General features: G+C 55.3%; 9 protein-coding genes across 9 annotated transcripts; 4 read left to right on the forward strand and 5 right to left on the reverse strand.

The window, feature by feature from the left end:
* Window positions 1–818: 818 nt before the first annotated feature.
* ACRALDRAFT_1076814 (glycoside hydrolase family 61 protein) lies at window positions 819–2,135 on the reverse strand (the record flags this gene model as incomplete). Its single annotated transcript, XM_071018541.1, has 5 exons — window positions 819–1,062; window positions 1,143–1,283; window positions 1,373–1,478; window positions 1,581–1,943; window positions 2,087–2,135. 5 exons carry the CDS (start codon window positions 2,133–2,135, stop codon window positions 1,032–1,034), a joined length of 690 nt encoding a protein of 229 aa, XP_070874686.1. The 3' UTR covers window positions 819–1,031.
* A 1,180-nt stretch (window positions 2,136–3,315) lies between these two features.
* ACRALDRAFT_2034697 (uncharacterized protein) lies at window positions 3,316–3,979 on the reverse strand. Its single transcript, XM_071020760.1, has one exon. The coding sequence runs from the start codon at window positions 3,968–3,970 to the stop codon at window positions 3,809–3,811; it is 162 nt and encodes a 53-aa protein (XP_070874687.1). The 5' UTR covers window positions 3,971–3,979; the 3' UTR covers window positions 3,316–3,808.
* Window positions 3,980–4,256: 277 nt separating this feature from the next.
* On the reverse strand, window positions 4,257–7,118 carry ACRALDRAFT_1064305 (uncharacterized protein). The gene is made up of 3 exons (XM_071016946.1): window positions 6,402–7,118; window positions 6,073–6,290; window positions 4,257–5,924 (listed from the first exon to the last, which is right to left on the reverse strand). Exons 1-3 carry the CDS (start codon window positions 6,567–6,569, stop codon window positions 4,757–4,759), a joined length of 1,554 nt encoding a protein of 517 aa, XP_070874688.1. The 5' UTR covers window positions 6,570–7,118; the 3' UTR covers window positions 4,257–4,756.
* An 861-nt stretch (window positions 7,119–7,979) lies between these two features.
* ACRALDRAFT_2027365 (uncharacterized protein) lies at window positions 7,980–8,535 on the forward strand (the record flags this gene model as incomplete). Its single annotated transcript, XM_071020460.1, has 3 exons — window positions 7,980–7,985; window positions 8,056–8,252; window positions 8,397–8,535. The coding sequence occupies 3 exons, from the start codon at window positions 7,980–7,982 to the stop codon at window positions 8,533–8,535; spliced, it is 342 nt and encodes a 113-aa protein (XP_070874689.1).
* A 908-nt stretch (window positions 8,536–9,443) lies between these two features.
* Window positions 9,444–11,787, reverse strand: ACRALDRAFT_2136038 (uncharacterized protein; the record flags this gene model as incomplete). The annotated part of the gene is made up of 1 exon (XM_071024108.1): window positions 9,444–11,787. The coding sequence occupies exon 1, from the start codon at window positions 11,409–11,411 to the stop codon at window positions 9,444–9,446; it is 1,968 nt and encodes a 655-aa protein (XP_070874690.1). The 5' UTR covers window positions 11,412–11,787.
* On the forward strand, window positions 11,298–11,787 carry ACRALDRAFT_1064302 (uncharacterized protein). The gene has a single exon (XM_071016945.1). It carries the CDS (start codon window positions 11,443–11,445, stop codon window positions 11,596–11,598), a length of 156 nt encoding a protein of 51 aa, XP_070874691.1. The 5' UTR covers window positions 11,298–11,442; the 3' UTR covers window positions 11,599–11,787.
* Window positions 11,788–13,261: 1,474 nt separating this feature from the next.
* Window positions 13,262–14,802, forward strand: ACRALDRAFT_2105818 (uncharacterized protein; the record flags this gene model as incomplete). The annotated part of the gene is made up of 3 exons (XM_071023271.1): window positions 13,262–13,537; window positions 13,605–14,211; window positions 14,327–14,802. The coding sequence occupies 3 exons, from the start codon at window positions 13,262–13,264 to the stop codon at window positions 14,800–14,802; spliced, it is 1,359 nt and encodes a 452-aa protein (XP_070874692.1).
* Window positions 14,803–15,131: 329 nt separating this feature from the next.
* Window positions 15,132–16,355, reverse strand: ACRALDRAFT_2041998 (uncharacterized protein; the record flags this gene model as incomplete). Its single annotated transcript, XM_071021204.1, has 4 exons — window positions 15,132–15,362; window positions 15,432–16,082; window positions 16,124–16,267; window positions 16,323–16,355. The coding sequence occupies 4 exons, from the start codon at window positions 16,353–16,355 to the stop codon at window positions 15,132–15,134; spliced, it is 1,059 nt and encodes a 352-aa protein (XP_070874693.1).
* Window positions 16,356–16,780: 425 nt separating this feature from the next.
* ACRALDRAFT_1043232 (uncharacterized protein) lies at window positions 16,781–20,807 on the forward strand. Its single transcript, XM_071015304.1, has 3 exons — window positions 16,781–17,374; window positions 17,495–19,718; window positions 19,777–20,807. Exons 1-3 carry the CDS (start codon window positions 17,036–17,038, stop codon window positions 20,376–20,378), a joined length of 3,165 nt encoding a protein of 1,054 aa, XP_070874694.1. The 5' UTR covers window positions 16,781–17,035; the 3' UTR covers window positions 20,379–20,807.
* The last annotated feature ends 601 nt before the right edge of the window (window positions 20,808–21,408 follow it).

Consider the following 21,408-nt stretch of genomic DNA (forward strand, 5'->3'; position numbering starts at 1 on the left):
AGACGCAATAATCTCTGATCTCGTATGCCTCGTTCACGCAATTGCGGACGATAAAAGTTGGAAGCCACATGATCATCCATCCAACGAGGGAGATTCGTCTCGTATATATTCCTCCTCCACATCCTTATCCTGCGAGCCGGGGGCAGCTTATTCCAAGTCATGCTTTCATATATGGCTGATTTCGAAGCATGAACACCCTTTTTGGCCGATCACTGACCGAACTCCCGACTTTGGCAAGGCAGCTTCTACCGAATCATTGCAGACTGTGTCTGTAAACCCGGATCCTTCCATTCACGACTCTTCCAAAGTGGTCAAGTTCGACTCGATGGCCCTTGAGGGTTCCGGCAGCTCTGGGTCTATGGTGCTGCAATTTTCGTGAATGGACGTGATTGAGGTCGACTGGCATCCAGGGTCATCTAACGCGATTTCGGGGGGATTCATCATAACAGAGTTCGAATTGCCGGGTGGGTGGTACCCAGAGGCGACAGCTCTGGCCGAAGCGAGTGCACTTGTATAGTTTCTAACGTCCAATCGGGCAGTCGACGCTCGTATCAAGTCCAATATTGACAGGCATCCCGTGATCTGCTTCTCTCGGTACGGAGGTACCTGATAATTATAGGTCTGCGCAAATTCGCGCTTGGGCGTGCAGCCACCCTGACTAATCATATTCGGATTCATATCCCTGTCAGAGTATTACCTAACCTACGAAGTAGTTTTTTTTTTCAAAAAATATTATTATTATTTTCCCCGAAGAATTATTTCACTCTTACTGCGTAAAGACTGACCTCTGTACTAGCAAAACTCATGAATTTGCACTTGGCTTATATTTACGTGGGCGAGTGTATATACATTGCTGTCTTGATGGTGCAGACTTTGTAGCGATGGGATGTAAGTGAAGCCCGCACATTCATCTATCCGTTCTCCTACATCTTGGGAGTCCACAAACGTCGACGTGCCTGCGAGTTCTGCAGGCGGATTCCTCCAGAGAATAGTCATGTCATTAGGCATCGAGTCGTATTCCCCCAAGCTTCTTAGCAAGAGCCAACGGGGCCACCAGGGGCACTGAAACAGAGCGATGAGGTCAGCCGTCTGTACGAGGAACAGATGAGGGGCCAAAAGGGGGTGTAGGTCCCGGGACTCACGTGTAAGAGGTGGGAACGGGCCAGTAGATGTTGGCGCTCAGGCCGGGGTCGCTGAGGCTGTAGGCGCCAGGGAAGCTCAGCATGCCAGCGGGGTTGTAGCCGCCCGAGCCTCCCGAGACGTTGATCTGGGCGCAGGAGAGGCTGGTGGGAAGAATGAAGCGTCAGTTATATGCAGGCTTTTGAAAGATTTCTTCCCCCCCGGTGAAATCTTTGGCATGGGAAAGACGTACTAGAACTGAGGAGCGCCGGCGGAGTGAAGGGCAATGTGCTCAACGCGCAGGAGATACTGGCCGCTCTCGAGGCACGAGGGTAGGCTGAAGTCGATAGTAGGGGAGTCTGATGGAAGATATTCCGAGTCAGAAAAGATCTCTCAAGTGTTTCCTCTTCTTTCTTTTTTTTTCTCGTTCAGTTACAGGGATAATGGAAAAGGGAGCGCACCCATGGTAGGGAAAGTGATGCTGTCGGAGGAGATGGTAGGCTCATCCTGCCAGATCTTGAACCAGACGGCGCCGGAGGCATCCCACTGGGTGACGTCGGTGCCCTCGGGGACCTTGGCGAGGTAGGCAAGGGCCGGGCCCGGGTGGAAGATGGGCGGGGAGGAGGTGAAGGAGACGGAGGCGCCGGCCTGGACGTCAAGGACGCCGGTGTCGGACCAGGGGCCCGCAGTGTTGAGCTCGTAGCAGCTCATCAGGCGGCTGGAGACGTCCTCGATGGGGCCGGTGCTCTGGTGGTTGGCCGTCTGCCGGATGACTTCCCAGTTGGAGGTGGACTGGCCGCCGATCGTGACGGCGGGGAAGGTGTCTATACGGGGGTAGCTTCTCGTCAGCACGGGAGATCTTTGTCTCTTTTCTTCCTCCAAAGATGATGATCAGGGGCATCGTAGATCACTGTTGATCGTAGACCGGGGATATAAACGTGAAGGGCAGGAAACCAGTAGGACGTACAGTGGGCCGTAGCGGCCGTAACCATGGAGAGAAGGGCGGCGGTCTTCATTGTGAACGGGAGAATACGTTGGTGATAGTGGATGATTGAACTGAGAAGGGACCGGAGGCTGTTGGCTTGAGATATCGAGGAGCGTTGGATGACCAGAATTATACCTTGAGGAACCAGACCAGTGCCATATATATACTTGTACGTTCCCGACATGCCCAGCTCTGAGGATGCTTCAGCCATGCCATCCCGTAGCCGAACGCGCAGCCCCGCACCCCCTGGTGGTGTCGAAAGTCTGGGCTAGCTGTCTGGCCGCATTGCATGCCATGATTGTATCGTACTGGTTCGTACGAAGTAGGTCCCAGACTTGGTCATACCCGCCGTCTCCTCCCAGGACTCCCCCACTAACAGGCAGGGTTGTGGTTGACTGCACCTTGGCCGGCACTTGACTGAACGCAGCCAGGTCCGGGTAAATTCAAGCAAGGCTGAAGGGGCGGGGAGCTCGGGAAATCGGGGGATGTTTAACTTCACACACGGACAAGGGCAAATTCTCCGGAGGCATATCGTATATCCTTCGGGATCATGGTAATGGAACGTATAAACAGTCGATGGAAGGGATACGGCGGCAGCTTTTCTCCCTTACTACCCGGTACTGAGAGACAGAGATGCGGATGTTCGCCATAGACGACGCGATATTCCCAAACGCTGCTCCCAGATGCGGCTGAATGAGGTAGGTTCAAGAAGTGGGTGGTTTGGATGAACCGGCATGGGGGCCAGCATTTCTGGGGTGCGTCTCGGGTAAGTGAGTTAAAGTGGCCCAGGTGGTTGTTCTTGAACGTCCATCCCCGGAGGCACTGGAAGATAAAGAAGGGATCGGCAGTGGACCGGGACCTAAGCCCCGTGATCCCGACTACCGGCCGGGGGGGACAGTCCATGGTAACCCGCTTTTCACCCCTTTTCATTTCTCCATTGCCGTCCTTGTATTTCCATCCAGTCACCTCTCAGTTTATATGGCTCCTCCTTCCTAATTGAGCCTCTTTTTTCCACTCGGAAGCTCCGTCTCGGCAGCATTGGCTGTTGGCGTGGGTTGAAAACGCACTTCATACTGTTGCCTAGGTGTCGATCTTCCCTCTAAATGGGGTTAATATCCAACGCAGATACCCAACGAAACGGAAAAGAAGGAGAAAGTCTGGAAGAGAATCGCCCGCCCTGCAAACCAGTGCCCAGCTGCCCGAGGTCTGAAATATATTGATTCTTCTCTACTCGACGTTTCTTCCCCTTTCCACGGGCGAGTGCCTGCTGACGCGTACGCGGTTTTGTCGACCATCTGGACCATCTGCAATCAAGATGATCACTGCTTGGCGCCGATGAAAAGAATGCCATGGGAACCGGATGGTCCCGTCTCTCGGGCGGCTAGGCTGTCGGGCCTATCCTTTCCATCCCCTCATCTCGCCCTAGCCTTGTCTGTCGTGCTTCGTGGGGCATCTCTTCTTCTCCAGCGTCAAGGACGACAATGGCTCACCACTTTGTTCGTTCGTGGGTAGACTGCAACTCGCTCCATCTTTGACGCGTTGTCAACACGCGTCTCCATTACTGCACTACAGCTGAGCCCTGCTTCTCGGCAATCGTGTTAAATCATCACAAACGCAAACTCGTTGCCGCGGTTGCATTCGGACTCTGTGGATGACCACGTCCTGGGTCATCTTGGTGGCTGCTTGGAACCCCCATCCTCCGCGTCAGCCACGTGCCTGTTCTTGGTAAATGATCGCCATCAGTCCTCGGGCGTCTATCCCAAGGTTAATGATGGTGGCCGCTGTGCGTACATCGGAAGGAGCCCATAAGTACAGCCCTCCTATAGCCAAGTGTGATGACGTCGGCGTGCATATCGGCGCGGACATGAAGCGTTCAACTTGGAAGAGGGCGTGAAGAAGGGAAAGGTGGGACCCCGGCCCCGGGGAGAGAGAAGAGAGTGCGATCAAATCACGTGCGCTCGGCTCGGGTAAAAGGCAGAGACGCCAATGAAACAATGAAACGGAAAGACATCGGAAGAAGCCGCAGCCAGCTCTAATTATAGGTATTTGGTGCATCCACGTGAGATACTGGAATTGCTCTTCCCGATATGACCCGAAGCATCTTCGACAGAAATGACTACTTTTAAGCAAACTCACCATCACCAGTCTTTCTCTCCAGTGCAATGACTCCTGGCTTTTTCTGGCCGAGTGGTTAAAACGAAACTAGCTCCGTCGACAATGTTCTTCTTTCCAGTCACATTCAAGCCGTCAATGGCCTCGACATGGCATGCTCCAAACGGCGAGCAGGTCTTGTTACAACCAACTCTCGAAGCTTGTCGAGGGAGAAAATGACTGCCGCGCAGAGCATCTCGGGAGCACAACCCCCACGACGTCAACCCGAAACCGAATAAGGACGACGGACGACGGACGAACGGCACGAAAGAGACGACAACCACATGGACGTGACACGGCCAAAGGTAAGCCCAAGACGGAGTGAAAAAGGAAGAAAATTATAATCATTCAAAAACAAAAACCGGCCCATGTCTAATTTACTCAAATGGATATCCGAACGGCCTCTACTAGTCACGTCCGTTTTCCCAATATCCCAATTTCTTTCCGAATCCTTTTTCCCATTTCAGCATTCGGCAGTCGGCTTCCTCAAGAGCCCCCAACTTAGAGCTCGCCGAGACCGAGGTGGTCCGGGTCGGCTTTGACGATGCGGAAGGTGTTGGTGTTGCCCATGCCGCCCTTCCAGCCCTGCACGACGACCACGGTGTCGCCCTTGTTGAGCACCTTGAGCTCCAGGGCCAGGTTGATACCCCACTTGATACGCCTGTCGACGTCCTCCTGCCAGTTGACCTTGCTGAAGTCGGGCTTGGACTCGGGGAAGAGGAACGGGTAGACGCCACGGTACAGGTGGGCGTACCGCGAGGCCGGGCCGTTACGGGTCACCATGAAGATGGGGCAGACGGGGCGGTACTTGGAGAGGAGGCGGGCCGAGTCGCCCGACGTGGAGAGGACGATGATGCCGCCGGCGTTGAGGTCCAGCGAGGCGCGGACCGCCGCCATGGCGCACGACTCGACCACGCTGACGGGGCGATGGATCAGAGTGCACATCTCCTCAAAGTGCGCGACATAGGGGATGGTGTTCTCGGCCTTGAGGCACGTCTCGTGCATCTCCGAGACGGCCTCGACCGGGTAGTTGCCCTTGGCCGTCTCTCCCGACAGCATGACGCAGTCGACACCGTCGGTGATGGCGTTTCCGACGTCGCTGATCTCGGCCCGCGTCGGGCGGGGGTTCTTGATCATCGACTCGAGCATCTGGGTGGCGCAGATGACGGGCTTGCCGGCCATGTTGCACATGGCGACGAGCTTCTTCTGGGCGGCGAACACCTCGGCCGCGGGGATCTCGATACCAAGATCGCCACGGGCCACCATGACGCCGTCCGTCTCGGCGAGAATCTCGGCAAAGTTGTCGATGCCCTGGCGGTTCTCGATCTTGGCAATGATCTGGATGTGCTTGCCCTCCTCGCCGAGGATGTCACGGATGTCCCTGATGTCCTTTCCGCTGCGGATGAAAGAGGCGAACACCATGTCGACGTTGTTCTTGACGCCAAACTTCAGGTCGGCCTTGTCCTTCTCGGACAGGGCCGGCAGGTCGACCTCGGTGTTGGGGAGGTTGACACCCTTTCGGGAAGAGATGAAGCCGTTGTTTCGGGCGCGCACCTCGATGGTCTTCTCGTCCTTGACGCTGAGGACGTCGAAGGCGAGGACTCCGTCATCGACGTAGATGACACGGCCAGGCTTGATGACCTTGGTAATGTTCGCATAGTCGACATACCTGGAAGCGCATTTCTGTGTTAGTTTCCAATCCGAGGTGAGTAGAAATTGGGTTCATCTGAAAAAGGAAAGGGGATAAGAAAAGAAAAAAAAAACTGTCAAAGAAAAAAAAAAGACTAGAGGGAAGTTGAGGGCCATCCGGAACGCACATGTTCGCAGTATCGCAGCTGGTAGCATATTGTTCGTCGGTGGTGATGTTCAGGATCGTGCCCGCGGAAATGGGAATGTCCTCATCGTCCTTGGTGTTACCGGTTCTAATCTCAGGACCCTTGGTGTCGAGGGCGATAGCGACCGGGCGACCGGGTTGGGCCTTCTCCGCGGCGCGAGCATTATCGATGACGCTTTGGTGATAATCGTATGAACCGTGCTAAGTGGCGCGTTAGACGACTCGGGGCCCCGTGGAAAGAGACGAAGCGAGAAAGTGTGAAGACGGCGGAAAACACGTGAAGACACGTTTGACAGAGAGCGGGAAGCATACCGAGAAGTTCATGCGAACAACATTGAGACCCGCCCGACGCAGAGAGTTGATGGCTTCGACCGAGTTGGTCTTGGGCCCAATTGTGCAGACAATGGAAGAGCGGCGGTAGTTCTTCTCGGGCTGCACGGCGGTGTCGAGGTTGGCCCAGCCAGGCGATCTTGCCGCCATTATCCAGGTGGTCCTTTGCCGTGAAAGTCATGGCGGGCGATGAGACTGATTTATGGACTGTCGTTGAGGTGGTGATTTGTCTCTTGAGACACTAATCCGGAAAACCAGATTAGATGAGCGGTCAACAAGAGAAAAAGAGTGTCGTCTTTGATGAAAAAGTGGGAGGAGGGGTGAAAAAAAAAGGTGACGACAGGCCTCGCAGTGAGTAGTGGGTGAAAAAGCGAGGAGGGAAACGGGATGATGGGATGATGGTGGAGGAAGGAGGAAGAGGGGGAAAATTAAGGGAGGAAAAAAAAAAAAGGTCGTTCAACCCGGACGCGCACAATCCGTGAAGCTAGAGCGGTGCCTGCAGGAATTGGGTTGCGGTGTTTACGGTGTTTGTCTTGTGGAGGTGTAATCTGAGTTTCAGTGCCTTTCCCCGCTATCAACATCTGTTGTCCTTGGAAGGAGGTTGGGACTACTGAAAACCCCCACCTTCCTCCTGGATTGGGTGCAATAGGCCAGTACTTTTTCCTCTTAATTGCACTAACGAGTACTTTATACTGGGAAGACGGGCCGTAATGGGACAGTTTTTTGACCAAATGGATTGCGTAACAAAACTCACCACCCAACTGATAATCGAATCGAATTTCCGCCCTGACCAATTTCGAGACGGATTTGCCGATATGGCCAAGAGAGTAGGCGAACCAAAAAAAAAAAAAAAAAAAAAAAAAAAAAAAAAAAAAAAAAAAAAAAAAAAAACCGGAGGAAAAAAAGGAATAAACAGAGATGAGGGATTTGAGCAACGTCTTTCAAATCCTGGGACGGAGCTTGGTGCCGTTTCAATTTCGGTTCGCTTAGAGTCGGTGATGTCAGTGCGAGTCGAACTATTCTTCCCTTTAAGCCAACCAGAAGCCTGTCCTGGACAGCTGGTTGAATGCCCCAGCACTATTTGTCTTTTGGCTCTTAGTTCAAGCGCTCAACAAATCCAGTCAGGGCCAGTCGTTGAGCCCTCAGTTGTTACCCTCAAGACCGTCCCCGACCATCGGCGTTGCTTCGGGACTCTTGGGAGGGGTTTTAAAACTGGTCCCATTATGTCTTCAATTAGCCGCGAGCCATAGCAGGGATGGGATTACCTCGATAACAGGGTAACATGGATTAGAGAATGACTCGCAGTGCACGGACCTCCTCTTATCGATATGACCTTACGGGGGATGTGTCAGACGTGGTCCCTGCATCGTAACCGGCCACCTTCGTCAGCAAGCTCCGTGCTCCGTGTTCCATTCTCCACTCTCCACTTGTACCATACCGACAACACGTCCTGCTTCTTGTCAGTGCCCGACCATCACCATCACAGCTGTCTGCGCGAGAAGAAACGAAACGGGTTGAACGAAACGCCAAACATAACAAGAGAACATACTTATCGTCAAAATGGTGGTAGGTTTCCGCAATCCGTGGCTCCCACGCTTCCGCTGCCGGCTAGCAGCCTCTAAAACATGCAGCATAGCTCCTCAACCTGCTGACTCTGGGACTCTGGTCGAAGCTCGGCCGTCTGACGCATTACGCCTTTGATGCCGTCCTGAGTATGTTCGATTCCGCGTCGTTCCCCCAAATTCCGCCTGTTTGCCGTCCACTGACACTCCGGGCACCCGCCCGTCTAGTCTCGACCGTCCTCGCTGGCATGAAGCGGTCTACCGGCTTGACGTGAGTGTCTCGTGCACAAACACCCTCTCTCCGTCCGCTCCTCCGCCCTTCCCCTGTTCGATTATTTCTGCAAACGTGCCCGTTGCAGTGGCGAAAAGACACCTGTACCCGACGAACTAACGCATGTCTTCGACTATGCAACAGTTTCAAAACCGAAAGGGCCGCCGGCGAGAACAAGGACGTGTCATCGTGGATCGAAAGGTATCTCGGAGTCGGCGAATGGGTCATGGACCAGTCCGTCGCCATTGCTGGCGCCAGCGGCTGGTTCGAGCGCAGAAGGTGATCGAAGACTTGTTGGTCGACCAGGTTCCGCCGCCGAGGAAAGCAGCGCTCCTCCGACAAGAAAGATGACTTTGGCGGTTGGTTGCCTGGCCACGTATTTGGGGAAAGGAGGGCCAGCCGCTTGATGCGAGGCGTGTGATGATCATGTTTGACGATACCAAAGACCGGCCGAGTTCTGTTTCACCCTGCCTACTCCCATCGTTTCGCCGTCCAGGGAGGGCAGCACGACACAACAACAACAACCTGGGCGATGTTGGCTCCTCTTTGTTCCGCCTCCTATATTGTTTTCCGCCCTTTAACATCATCCCCGTTCTGCTTTTTGGCGTTTCGGAAACAGGTGGAGTTGGAAATTCATGGCTTTGACTCCTCAGCAGGCTAGCAAGAATAAATCGAAGCAAATTCAAAGACAAGAACAAGGCAACGGAAAAAGAAAAAGAGTCGGATGAGAGAGAGATGAGCTTGACCGCGGCATTTTATGGCAATATCATCCCTCTCCACTCAAACCACCCGAAATTATTGTCAGGACAAACTCGTTGGCTTGCCGGTCCCCCGCCTCGGGCTTCCCCACTATCGTTCAGTACAAGATAGAACCGTCTCGCCTCCAATAGCCGAGGTTGGGTGCTCTTGTTCCAAGGGTTGCTCACAACTTCATTTCTATTCTTCTCTGGTCATTTTTGTTGATGGGTGTGATTTTATACGTGTCAATGTTATAAATTACCGTAGCTATTGCCCTGCTTCAGGTATTTGGGTATATTGAGCGATAATGAAGCGCCATGCCTGCTCTGCGAGAACTGTTGAAGGAAAAAAAAAACACAATAAATGGTATCGACGTACGCCGCCCCTATGAAATAACATGACCCGACGGAAGGAAAAGAAAAATGAACAAAGCCCTCTCCCAAGTGACTCGCGTCAACGTCCTTCATCATCTTCCGGATCATGTTCTGCCAAGAACTCCGGCGGCGGCACATCGCTATCACTTTCTTCTCTTTGGAAGGGCGGGCGCCGAGTAACTTGCTTTGCTTCGGGGGGAGAGCCGGTCCCGTCGCCGTTGGGTCCCTCTTCTACTTGCGCTATAAGTAGATCTGGGGGAACTTGTTTGTCGCTTTTTCCCTTCGGTCGCCCGGTATTATTCTCCAGGCGGACGTTTGGAGCCGCGGGGAATCCGTCTTCGTCCGCATGCTCAATCAATGGCTCCCGCGATTTCGTGCCGGCATCCGTTGCATCTTTGAGCCCCTCGCGCAGCAACCTTTCCGCCTCTTGAAAGGCCTCCAACTCGGCCCCAATGGCGCATATGAGAAGATTCCAATTGCTCGCCTCGGCTTTCTCCATGAAACTTTCGAGCTTGGCTATCGCTTGCCCCATGTCCGAGAGCTGGGAGCGCATCGCCTCCTCGGGTGACGGTGCCTTTTCTTTTCCTTTTCCGGAGACTTTGCCCCTGACGAGTCGGCGCAGCCCAGATTCGAAAGCGGTGACAAGGGTCGTGCATTCCTGCCAGAGCTTGAGCCCGTCTTCTAGCGCTTCCCGTTCCTTGTCGACTTGCTTCTTTCGGGCCTCGAGCAGTCTGACTTCACTTTGCCACCAATCCGCCGCCATCTCCGCGGTTCTCCGTTCCGGTATGAGCTGAAGGAACCCGGCGCCGTCGGGAAAATCGTCCGGATCAAAGTGGCCGTCAGGATCATTTTCCAATCCCTTGACAAGAATCTCGACATCGAGTGGTTCCACGGGCGGCCGGCGCATCAAGGATGCCAATTCCCCCTCCACCTCTCTGAGTGCGCCGCGATACCCGCTGAGCCCGGCGTCGCGGCGGCTCCTAACGTCGTCCATCTTGTGCTCTAACCACCTCCGCCGATTTCGCATTCCAACCAGTCGTTCCTCGAGTTCGCGGATTTCCCTGTCGAGTGACGTATGTTGGGACTTGAGATCCCTGAGCTCCACCGCGAGAGGCTCCTCCCCGTCCTCGGCCAGCAGGCGCAGCTCACGCGAGAGCGTTTCCCGCCGCGTGGCCAAGTTTCGCAGGTGGTTGAGGGCCTTCCTGCGTTCCGACAAAGCTGTATCGACATAGGCGCCTTCATCGGCCTTGAGGCTTGCCAGCGCCATCATCGACTTGCGGAGGCCGACCCGTGCGACTTGGAGTCCAGTCGACTTGGATGATCTAGGCTGTCGGACCGGAATAATGTCTCCACGCCGCGTGGCCCGGGCAGGGAGGTCCAGGGAAGCCATCATGCGCGATTTGGACGTGGCCGTAGAATAGAAAGTGGCTGTAGGAGTGCTGCTTCCGTCATCGTCGCTATCGTTCTCGTGCTCGGTCGTAGAGGAAGAAGGGAAAGGGGCCATGGAACTTCCGGCAACCAGCCCTGAAGCTTGCATGTCGAGCAGACCTTGCAGCTCAGTCCCGATGGCCTTCTCCCGTCGCTGCAGCAACCTCCAAGTAGAATCGACCGATGCGACGCTCTGCAACAGGGGCGTGCTTTGGAACAAGACACTGCTTAGGCCCGTTCGGCTCGACTCGACGTTGGATCTCCTGCCCCCCCTCCGATCCTGGGAGCCTGCGCGGGACGATGAAGTACGGGACATCATGACGGACGTAGCGATTGGAGGCGGCGGGCCGTCGAAAACGGGACGCGGTTTCAGCTTGGAATCTGAGCCTACAGAGCTGACATTTTCCGACCACGGATCTCTGGGGGATAGAGAACGTTGAGACTCTCGACCCCATCGAGCGGTGGAGTTTTTTGATAACAGGGCCTCTTCAGTCGTTGGGGAAAGCTCCTGGAGATCATAATCGTCCGACGTCCGCCTCTTCTGGTGTAAGGGAAGCAGCGGTGAGCTATCTTGCGGAACAAGTCGCTCGAGAAAAGCCGATGCTCTGGACACCGCCATACTTTGGTCAGAAACTACACTGCGCTTGGGAATGAACCTCAGGATATGTAGGTCAGGTCGTGGGACTCTTTGTGAGCTCGAACAATGGAACGAAAACAACGCGAGTGTTGGATGGCGTATAATTGGTAGACGACAGTCCTCCGAAGTTGAAGAGCGCAAGCTGGAGATACAAGTTATCGTGCTTTGAACTTGATATCGCAAGTGATTCCGAGGAAGCGGCTCCCTAGCTAGCTCTTGAACCACTCTTGGGGGAGTCTTGGCTTCCCATTTGATGTGGGAATGTGCTGCCAGGTTACGTCACAGGCAAAGTACGATAGATGTATGCGGATACGCAGGGCCAGGGGGCTTCAGAAAGAGAATAGAAGTGAATGGTGATGATTCGATGTTTGGGCTTTGAAATCTTTGAGATTGTTGGTAGGGATAGGGACCAGGTGACCTGGAAACAGGAAGTGAGCACAGCAAACCCGTGTAAGACCTGTGAGACCCGACACCTGCGACACCCGAAAGTGGCTCCTAATCTGATACCTCTTTATCCGATGTAGGCTAACCAGGTACTGTTTAATTCCATACTGTCTAGTGCCATATACCCATGTAGCTAAGCTGTTTACGATGATAACTTCCCGTCTGCTAAGCTTACTATTTGCCTACCAGTAGACAAACATCAGGAAGAAAAGTAGTCATAAACGAGACAAGGGCCAAGAAGTTTGGTTTGATGGCTACTTGACTCTCAGCAGTCAGAGACTTGGTATTGTCAAGTGCTTGGAAAATATAAAGCTATCCGGATACAGGACGCTTGGAAATGCATTTATCAATCTTAAGGATATCTAGGGTAGACATGTACCGGTACTTTTATGGACACTTCTTACTGCTTCTGGTCCATGTACCTGTTACTTACTGCTCCGAACCCTGCAGCGTTGCTCGGCCGGTCCAGCCACAACGCTCCCCGCCCCGCCACGCCGTTAAAGCAAGGCCATTGCTTTGGATGACCGTCATCTTCACCTTCAGTGTCAGGCTCCCGTGTCGCATTGTGCGCTTCACCTGTCTACTCTTCGTTGCTCTGCCTGCCGGGAGCCCTAGGAGCGACAGGCCTTGTTATGCCAAGGTCTTCCCGAAACCTGTACCTCTACCTCTCTTTTCCATTTGCTTCCCACCGTCAACGCTGACACCAAGTGGGTGTTGGTGATCTGATCGCTTGCGGCAGTAACTGCACATGCATAATCGACACGCGTTCTCTTCGACAAGCCTCTGCCGTCCCATTTCCCAGCGTCATCAAGTCTGAATTGCATCTGTACCGTACTTTGACGTGGTACGGTTCGAAATTTTCGCGTCCTTAGTCGTATCTCCCTCTTCAGCCATTTTATTCCGCAATGAACCAACAGCCTCAACAGCAACAATACGGTCCTCCCCGAAGGACGGGCACCTATGGCTCTCAGCATGACGAGCTGCACATGCCGCCCGCTGCCATGAGCCAGTCCTCTGGACAGATGTCTCCGCGCGAATACCCTGCGGCCCCGGGACCACATATGAAGCTCGACCAGGCGTCTTCCGGGACTTCTTCCTACCACAGCGCATCTTCGGTACCCAATGTTCTGCATCCAGGCGGAATGGCTGGCGCTCGCCCACCTGCCATGCAGGGCACCTCCCAGCCGTCCTCCCAACATCAGCAGCAACAGCCGCAGCAGCAGCAGCAGCAAAAGTCTGACTACAGTCCTTCCTCGAGAGCACCGTCCATTGCTCTTTCCCACAGCTACTCGCGATCCTCCCCAGCAGCCGGTGCGTACGACGGCCCTTCCTCCTCGTACGCCCCCTACACACCTAGCACCCCGGGCGGTTCCGCTTCGTCACAATACATGTCTCCTCCAGACAAATACGGTGCCGGGGGTTCCCAGAGGAACGTCTCCAACACTCCTCTTGGCCTCGCTGATATCCGCCCTCGCACCGAATCGGGAACAAGTGACGGGATGCCCGGCAGCCTTGCCTATGACTTTGCCCATGCACAGCCCGGCACCAGCAACTATCTAGCCCCGTGGGCCTTGTACGCCATGGACTGGTGCAAGTGGTCGCCTCAAGGGAACAGTGCGGGCAAGCTTGCGGTAGCAAGCTATTTGGAAGATGGCCACAACTTTGTACGTTCCACAAACCGTTGACATGCCTCATCATGGCGTTTTGCTAACTTGAGTTCGTTTGGGACAGATCCAAATCCTTGATACCCAAGTTGTCCCTAGCCCTCCAGAAGTTCAACAGGCCGGCTCCTCCAAGCACAGCCTCGGATTCTCCAAGATCGCCGAAGCCACACATTCATACCCCGTCACACGGCTGCTCTGGGAACCGCCGTCCTCCCAGAAGCAGTCAACTGACCTCCTGGCCACATCGGGAGACCACCTTCGCCTGTGGTCCCTTCCGTCCGACACGGCACCGTCACAGTCGCATACCAACTCCATCACAAGCCGTTCGGGCCGAGATCACACCGCCACCAAGCTCACGCCACTCGCATTGCTTTCGAATTCCAAGACGCCCGATCATACGGCGCCGCTGACATCCCTGGACTGGAACACCGTGTCCCCGAGTCTGATCATCACGTCGAGCATTGACACCACGTGCACCATTTGGGACATTCCGTCCTTGACGGCGAAGACGCAGCTCATCGCCCACGATAAGGAAGTTTACGACGTCCGCTTCTGTGCCAACACCGTCGATGTCTTTGTGAGCTGTGGCCAGGATGGTAGCGTTCGCATGTTCGACCTCCGAAGCCTGGAACACAGCACCATCATCTACGAACCCACCTCCAAGGAGGATAGAGGTGCGTATTTTATTTTCATTTCTACTTTTACTTTGCCGTCTCATTTCTCCTCTGCCTTTTGTCCCCTGTCCGCTCTTGGGTACCCGACTAATTTCAATGCCTTGGCGAGACACAGTGGACCCGAATGGCGGCAGGATTAGTCCTACGCTCGCCCAACAGACCATGTCGAACCCGCCGCCCCTTCTGAGACTGGCTACGTCGCCGCACGACACCCATCTTCTCGCCACCTTTGCTTCCGAGTCCAACGTGATCCGTATCCTCGATGTGCGGCAGCCCGGCCAAGCCCTCCTCGAATTGCGCGGCCATGGTGGAGCGGTCAACTGCGTGGAATGGTCGCCCTTGCGGAGAGGCACTTTGGCGTCCGGAGGTGACGACTGCCAGGTGCTCCTATGGGACCTTCTGAACTCGGCAGGCTCCGTTAATGGCGGCGGTCAGCCCGATAACTTCCGGCACCCATCGGCCAGCTGGCAATGCGACTACGAGATTGGAAACCTAGGCTGGGTACCTCACCTGGCTAATCCCGAGTACGGTGAATGGCTGGGCGTGGGCGCTGGCAGGGGAGTATGGGGCGTCAAAATGCCTTTGGCGTAGACAAGGGAACAGTCTGCCACACCACCTGTACTTTCCGGCACTGGGTGGTCTTCGCATGTTTGCAGAAGCCTGGCGTTTGGGGATCAGCTTACGCTCCGTGGTGATATCTCTATGCACGCAGCTGGATGGGCGCCACTCGGTTCTACCCGCGCACGAAGAAATGGACGACGCTAAAGAGGGACTGATGTTACGACCGAGATGAGTTTAGCGGTATGGTTGCGGAGGCCAAGAAGAAGGTGGTATAGTCTAGATGCGATGACCTGCTGGTACGTGGTCGGTGCCCGTTCTGTCTTCTGGATTTTGCCGTCTACATCACAATCAGAGATATTCTACAGCCTTGCATCTAGGCCGGTTGTCGCCTCATTATCTACCGTGATCACAGCCTTCCCCCAGACTTTCCTGGTATTCAAGTCGTTCAGCGCCCGGGGCACACTCTCCAGTCCGCGATATACCGTGTCGTACACAACGGGCTCTATCCTACCAGCATCGATGAGGGGCTGCAAACCGTGCCACAACAGCCTGTCCTCTTCAGGAGACCGTCGTAGCGTCTCCCCATAACGCTTGTGCAAGATAGTCAGCAAAAAGAAAAACGGATAAAGTATGTGGGGTTATCTGGCTGAAACACTCACGTATCCTATGAGGGACGCCTGTTTGAGAAGGACCCGGTTCATAGCAATCTTCTCGATATCGCCGCCGGCGAAACCCACCACGAGCAATTTCCCGTAGTGCGCCACGCACTTCAAGGAGAGGTCAATCAGGCCTACGGGATCGAAGACGACATCGACGCCTTTCCCATCCGTGAGTTCCAGCACCTGCTTCCACCAGTTACGCTGCTTGCCGTAGTCGATACAGGCGGCAGCTCCGTACTTGACCGCGACGGCGCATTTCTCGGCAGAGCCGGCCGTGCCGATGACTCGGCATCCCAGGGCTGCGGCGACCTGGACGGCCATGATCCCCAGACCGCCGGCGGCTGCGTGCACGAGGACGCTCTGGCCCGCCTTCAGGCCTGCTCGTTGGACGAGGGCGCCGTAGGAGACGGGCAAGGTTGCGGCCATGCCCGCCGCGCCCTGGATTGACCATGCCGAGGGGATCCTGTGGAGGGTGGTGGAGGACGGGAGCGATATCACCTCGCTGTAGGAGCCCGTGTAACCGCCGAACACTCTGTCCCCGGGTTTGAAGTCGGACGTGGGAGGCGCGGAGATGATGGTCCCTGCGAACTCGAGGCCCAGGGTAAATGGGGGACGGACGAGAGACCGGTTGTTTTGATGCTTCCCTTGAGCCTGAAAATGGATGGCCGGGAGCAGATGCGTGTTAGTTCAACTATAAGGGGCATCTCAGAGACGGGACTTGGACGAACGTATAATATGTCGACGAAGTTGACGCCAGCGGCATGGACTCGGATGAGGAACCCATCTTGAGGTGCCTCTGGGGATGGGATGTCGGTGACGCGCACGTCATCAAGACTCTGACCGCCTGTTAGTTCTCAGAATGAATCATGTGCCTTGATAGGATTGACTGACTGTCACAAAATCGTGGATTACTATGGCCTTCATTGTTAGAGATGCTCTGAACGTCTATACGGCAATTGTCAGGCGTATGGTAAGCGAGATTGAATAATGATTTTAAGGTCCATTAAGGTCTTCAAGGAAACCTAGTTCTTATGTCTCACATGTTCCTATTCATGTTCTTGTTCAACTATAGCATGCTAGACAATGTCCGGAAATCAAGTTCCTGTCCTCGGGACAAAGAGGAGGTTGCAAGAGAGCTCGGTGAGTGTCCAGGTGAACAAATGAGGACGAATTGACTACTGACTAAGGCAATTACTCAGCAGGCAAGAATTAAGCCACAGGTGTGGCTGTGCAGTATGCTCACCTTACCAACCAATATGACAAGCACGATACGATACGTACCTGCCAACTATCAATCAGTACAAGCTACAACCAAGCTGTGGCCAACCAGCTGGTAATTGCCTGGTACTGAACTTCATTCACCCTTCACAAAGGCAGAACCATTTTTCTCGCGCGTCAACCTCCTGCCAAAGAAAGGCTGCCATATCCAGTTTACCCATCACACCTTGTTCTATTTTCATTATCATCTTCTCTTTAATTGCACCGTGATAGCCGCTGCATAAGCTGGCCATAGTTGCCTTGCTGGTTGCGTATCAACCGGAAGGATTTTACTTCACACCAGGTAACGCGCGCGTCACGACAGCCTTTGCGTCTTGCATCTCATCATGGCTTCGGACCATTTCAATCAGTTTGACGACTCGGAAGACGAAGAAGACTTCAATCCCGCGCCGGCAGACATCTCCGATGACGAAAATGCTGGCGACGACGCCGATGAAGGCTCCAGACATGGAGCAAGGGATTCGTCCCCAGCGACCAAGGCTGAGCACGACGATGCAGAATCGCCAGTGGCATCGAGACCTTCTGCACACGCAGGTGGAAATGACGACGAAGATGGCGACGAGGAGGAAGAAGACGCGGAACCGGCTGCCAACGCGGTAGACGACGAGGAGGAAGAAGAAGAAGAGGAAGAGGATGACGAGGATGATGAAGATGATGTGCAACACGTAAGCGCAGCTTTACATTGCCGTCCTTTTACATTGCCTTACCTTCACCCTGTTCCATCCATCGAGAAACAGGGGTGGCAGGCTTGTTGATTTTTTTTACTGACATCATTTCGTTACTAGGGCCACCGGCGTAAGCGCCGTCGAGACCGGCGCGCTGCCTTTTTCGATATCGAAGCCGAGGTCGACGATGAAGAAGATGGCGAGGATGAGGAAAAGGACGTCGAGGAGATCGAAGACTTCATCGACAATGAGCATCCGGATGATGTCGTAGAAACCGGAAGACTTGATGAAAGGCGGCATCGCGAACTCGACCGTCAGCGCGAGCTGGAATCTAGCATGGATGCCGAGAAGCAAGCCGAGATTCTCCGACAGCGATATGGCAACCGCCGCCCAGCCAGAGGATTGGGCGACTCGTCCTTTGTGCCCAAGCGCCTCCTCATGCCTAGCGTCGACGACCCGACCATTTGGGCTGTGCGTTGCAGGGAAGGCAAGGAGCGCGAGGTCGTCTTTGCTATTCAGAAGAGAGTCCAGGAGAGGATGGGCACCAAAGACGAGCTGGCCATCTTTTCCGCGTTTGAGCGAGGAGGCCCACAGTCGGTCATGAAGGGATACATCTATGTGGAAGCCACTCGCACGGCTGACATCATGGCTGCGCTTGATGGAATGCTCAATGTCTATCCCCGGAATAAGCTGGTCCTGGTAGACATTAAGGATAGGCCGGATATTCTCCGTGTGACGAAGACGCCGACACTGGAGCCTGGTGCGTGGGTGCGTCTCCGGCGGCCCGCGAAACACTCGGGCGATCTTGCACAGGTCCTCGACGTGACCGAGAACGGGCTCGAAGCCAGGGTTCGCTTCATTCCTCGGCTCGACTACGGAGTGAGGGACGAGCCGCTGAACTCGATGCTGACGTCGGACGGGAAGAGGAAGCGACCCGTTGGCATGCCCGGTCCCCGGCCTCCGCAGCGCCTCTTTAACGAAGCCGAAGCCCGAAAGCGACACCCGAGACACATTCAGGGCAATCCCACGACCAAGACGTGGTCCTACATGGGCGACGATTTTGAGAACGGCTTCCAGGTCAAGGACATCAAGATCCAACAGCTGGTCGTCGCGGATGTCAATCCTACTCTCGAAGAGGTGACGCGATTCGCCTCGGGGGCCGAAGACGGCACTGAGAACCTCGACATGAAGGCCCTCGCCGCCAGCTTGAAAGACAGCAATGCGAACGTGGCCTACCTCCCGGGCGACATTGTCGAGGTATACGAAGGCGAGCAAAGGGGTGTTGTGGGTACAGCCACCAACGTCTCGGGTGACATTGTCACGCTCGAGGTCTCGGAGGGCGACCTCGCCGGACAGGTGATCGAAGTTCCTACCAAGGGTTTGAGGAAGCGGTTCAGGGAGGGAGATCACGTCAAGGTGGTGGGCGGCAGCAAATTCCGAGACGAGGTCGGTATGGTGGTCAAGATTGAAGACGACCGCGTCACGTTCGTCACGGACCAGACGAACAACGAGGTCACGGTGTTCAGCAAGGATCTTCGTGAAGCCAGTGATATTGGCGGCCAGGGATCTCTGGGCCAATACTCTCTCCTCGACCTTGTGCAGCTGGACCCCACGACGGTGGCCTGCATCGTCAAGGTGGACCGCGAGTCGTTAATGGTGTTGGACCAGCACGGCGATACGCGGCAGGTCCTGCCGTCCCAGATCGCGAACAGGCTGCCGAAGAGGAAGATTGCTGTCGCCGCCGACCGGGACGGCTCGGAGATTCGCCATGACGACGTGGTGCGCGAAGCTGGTGGCCAGCAGCGGCAGGGCAAGATCATCCACATCCACCGCTCCTTCATCTTCCTGCACAGCCACAGCATCAACGAGAACGCGGGCGTGTTCGTCACTAGGGCCGGAAACGTCACCACCGTGGCGGCCAAGGGCGGGCGAGTCACCTCGTCTGGTCCCAACCTGGACCAGATGAACCCGGCCATGAAGCGGAATCCGAGCGGCGCCGAGAACAAGATGTTGCCGCCCAAGACGTTCGGACGGGATCGCGCCCTGGGCCAGACGGTGATCATCAGGCGGGGCGGCTACAAGGGTCTCTTGGGCATCGTCAAGGATACTACGGACACGATGGCGCGGGTCGAGCTGCATACCAAGAGCAAGACGGTCAGCGTGCCCAAGGAGTTCCTCACCTTCAAGGACAGACACACCGGTGCGAAAATCGATATCGGCGGCCGTCCCCCGCGACCTTCCCAGGGCGGGTTTGGGGGTCCTGGCCGCAGCGATTCAGGCTGGCAAGGAGGCCGTACGCCGATGGCTGGGGGGCCTGAGCGGACGCCGGCTTGGGGTTCTAGAAGTGAGTTGCTTTTTTTTTTTCTCTCCTTTTTTCACGCTTGAAACTAACGCCGCAAAAGCTCCCGTCGTGACGAGCGGAGCACGTACACCTGCTTGGAAGGCCAGCGCACCAGGAGGCGACTACTCGGGCTCACGCACGCCTGCTTGGGCCGACGGTTCTCGAACTGCATACGGAGACGGCAGCCGCACGGCATACGGCGGTGGCTCCCGGACTCCCGCATGGCAGTCTGGGGCCAGGACGCCTGCTCCGGGAGGCGATGCCTTTGGCGTCGGATCCCGCACGCCAGCTTACGCCAGCGACGCCTGGGGCTCCGGATCCAAGACGCCTGCGTATGGAGGAGCTTCTGCGCCCACTCCTGCTGCCAGCGGTAGCGACTCGTGGGATTACGGGGGCTCGGGTGGCGCCTACGACGCACCTACCCCCGGTGCTGCCTTGGGTGCTCCGACGCCGGGCGCGTACTCGGCTCCCACCCCCGGAGCGCCGACGCCTGGAGGATGGCAGGGTGGTTGGGGGGCCGATTCGGCTCCCACGCCTGCGGCTGCAGCTGCACCTACACCCGCCGCGTCTGGCTCGGCCTATTACGCGGCTCCTACCCCCGCGGCCTACGGCGCCCCGGAGACCCCTGCCGCGAGCGGACCTCGCTATACCGACGATGACTAAATTTGGATCATTGGGAATCCCCATTAGGAACGGACAGGAGGGGTTTTTTTCGTATTTTCGTACTAGATGATGGCCTCTCTGGAAGTCTGATTGACGGGGCGAAAGCAGGCAGACCTAGTCGCCAGATACCTTTGAGGTTGTCTTTGGTTTTCTGCTAGGGCAAGGGACATCAGGGAGAATGGGTTTGGGAAGACTTCACTTTGCATGTATATCACCGGAACGATGCGTAGAGAGAAACAGGCGCCACGGGCTGGCTTACACCTGATATTGACGTGCTTGGCTTAGCTACTAGCGGTTTCTACCTAGTGATTACTGAGGGGACTGGCGATGAGGTAGGCAAATGCCGCACGTAAAGGCGCTGCCGAAACGGAGGACAGAAAATGATCAGTCGATCGAGACGTGAAGAAATATTGCATGAATGTATGGCTGCTTAAGAAGACTTCAGTGCGGAGTATTGTGGCTAGGAAAGATGAAGATGAGAGGGGATTTCGGGGACGGACCGGACTACGGAGCGGAACGGAGATGGATGTCCCGGCCCCACTCCTCCCGGGGTAGCATTTATTTCCCTCCGCCGGGAGACGACATGTCGAAACGATCATGTCCAATCAAGTCGTCTCGCATTTGCAGGCTTCAGGCTGAGTGCTTTACGGGTGCCGGTAAACGAGCACGAAACGGAGCAAGTACATGGATGAATTCCCGTGAATTTTCGGTCGCCTGTCTTTCACAGAATACTGCTAGTTCTCAAGTATCTACCATCACGCCCTATATGTGGACGAGTGTTTTAGATGATTTTTGCTTCTTTCTGGGGAGATTGTCGGTCCGTACATTGTAGGGCTGAACTTTCTTCATTGCCAGCCTTTTACCCTCGGAATTCTATTCTTTCAAGACCTGGGCCAATGCATACAAGGGAGGGTTGCTGACATGCTGTTGTCGTCCACTTTATGCGACTCTTACCATTATCGAGGTCCAACTCCAAGAGGTGTTTGTACTGACCATAACACCCATCATCTCAGTCGACCCTACTTATGTA

This window comes from Sodiomyces alcalophilus, assembly GCF_042370955.1.
Source record: "Sodiomyces alcalophilus JCM 7366 unplaced genomic scaffold ACRALscaffold_4, whole genome shotgun sequence".
NCBI classification, from domain to species: Eukaryota; Fungi; Ascomycota; class Sordariomycetes; order Glomerellales; family Plectosphaerellaceae; genus Sodiomyces; species Sodiomyces alcalophilus.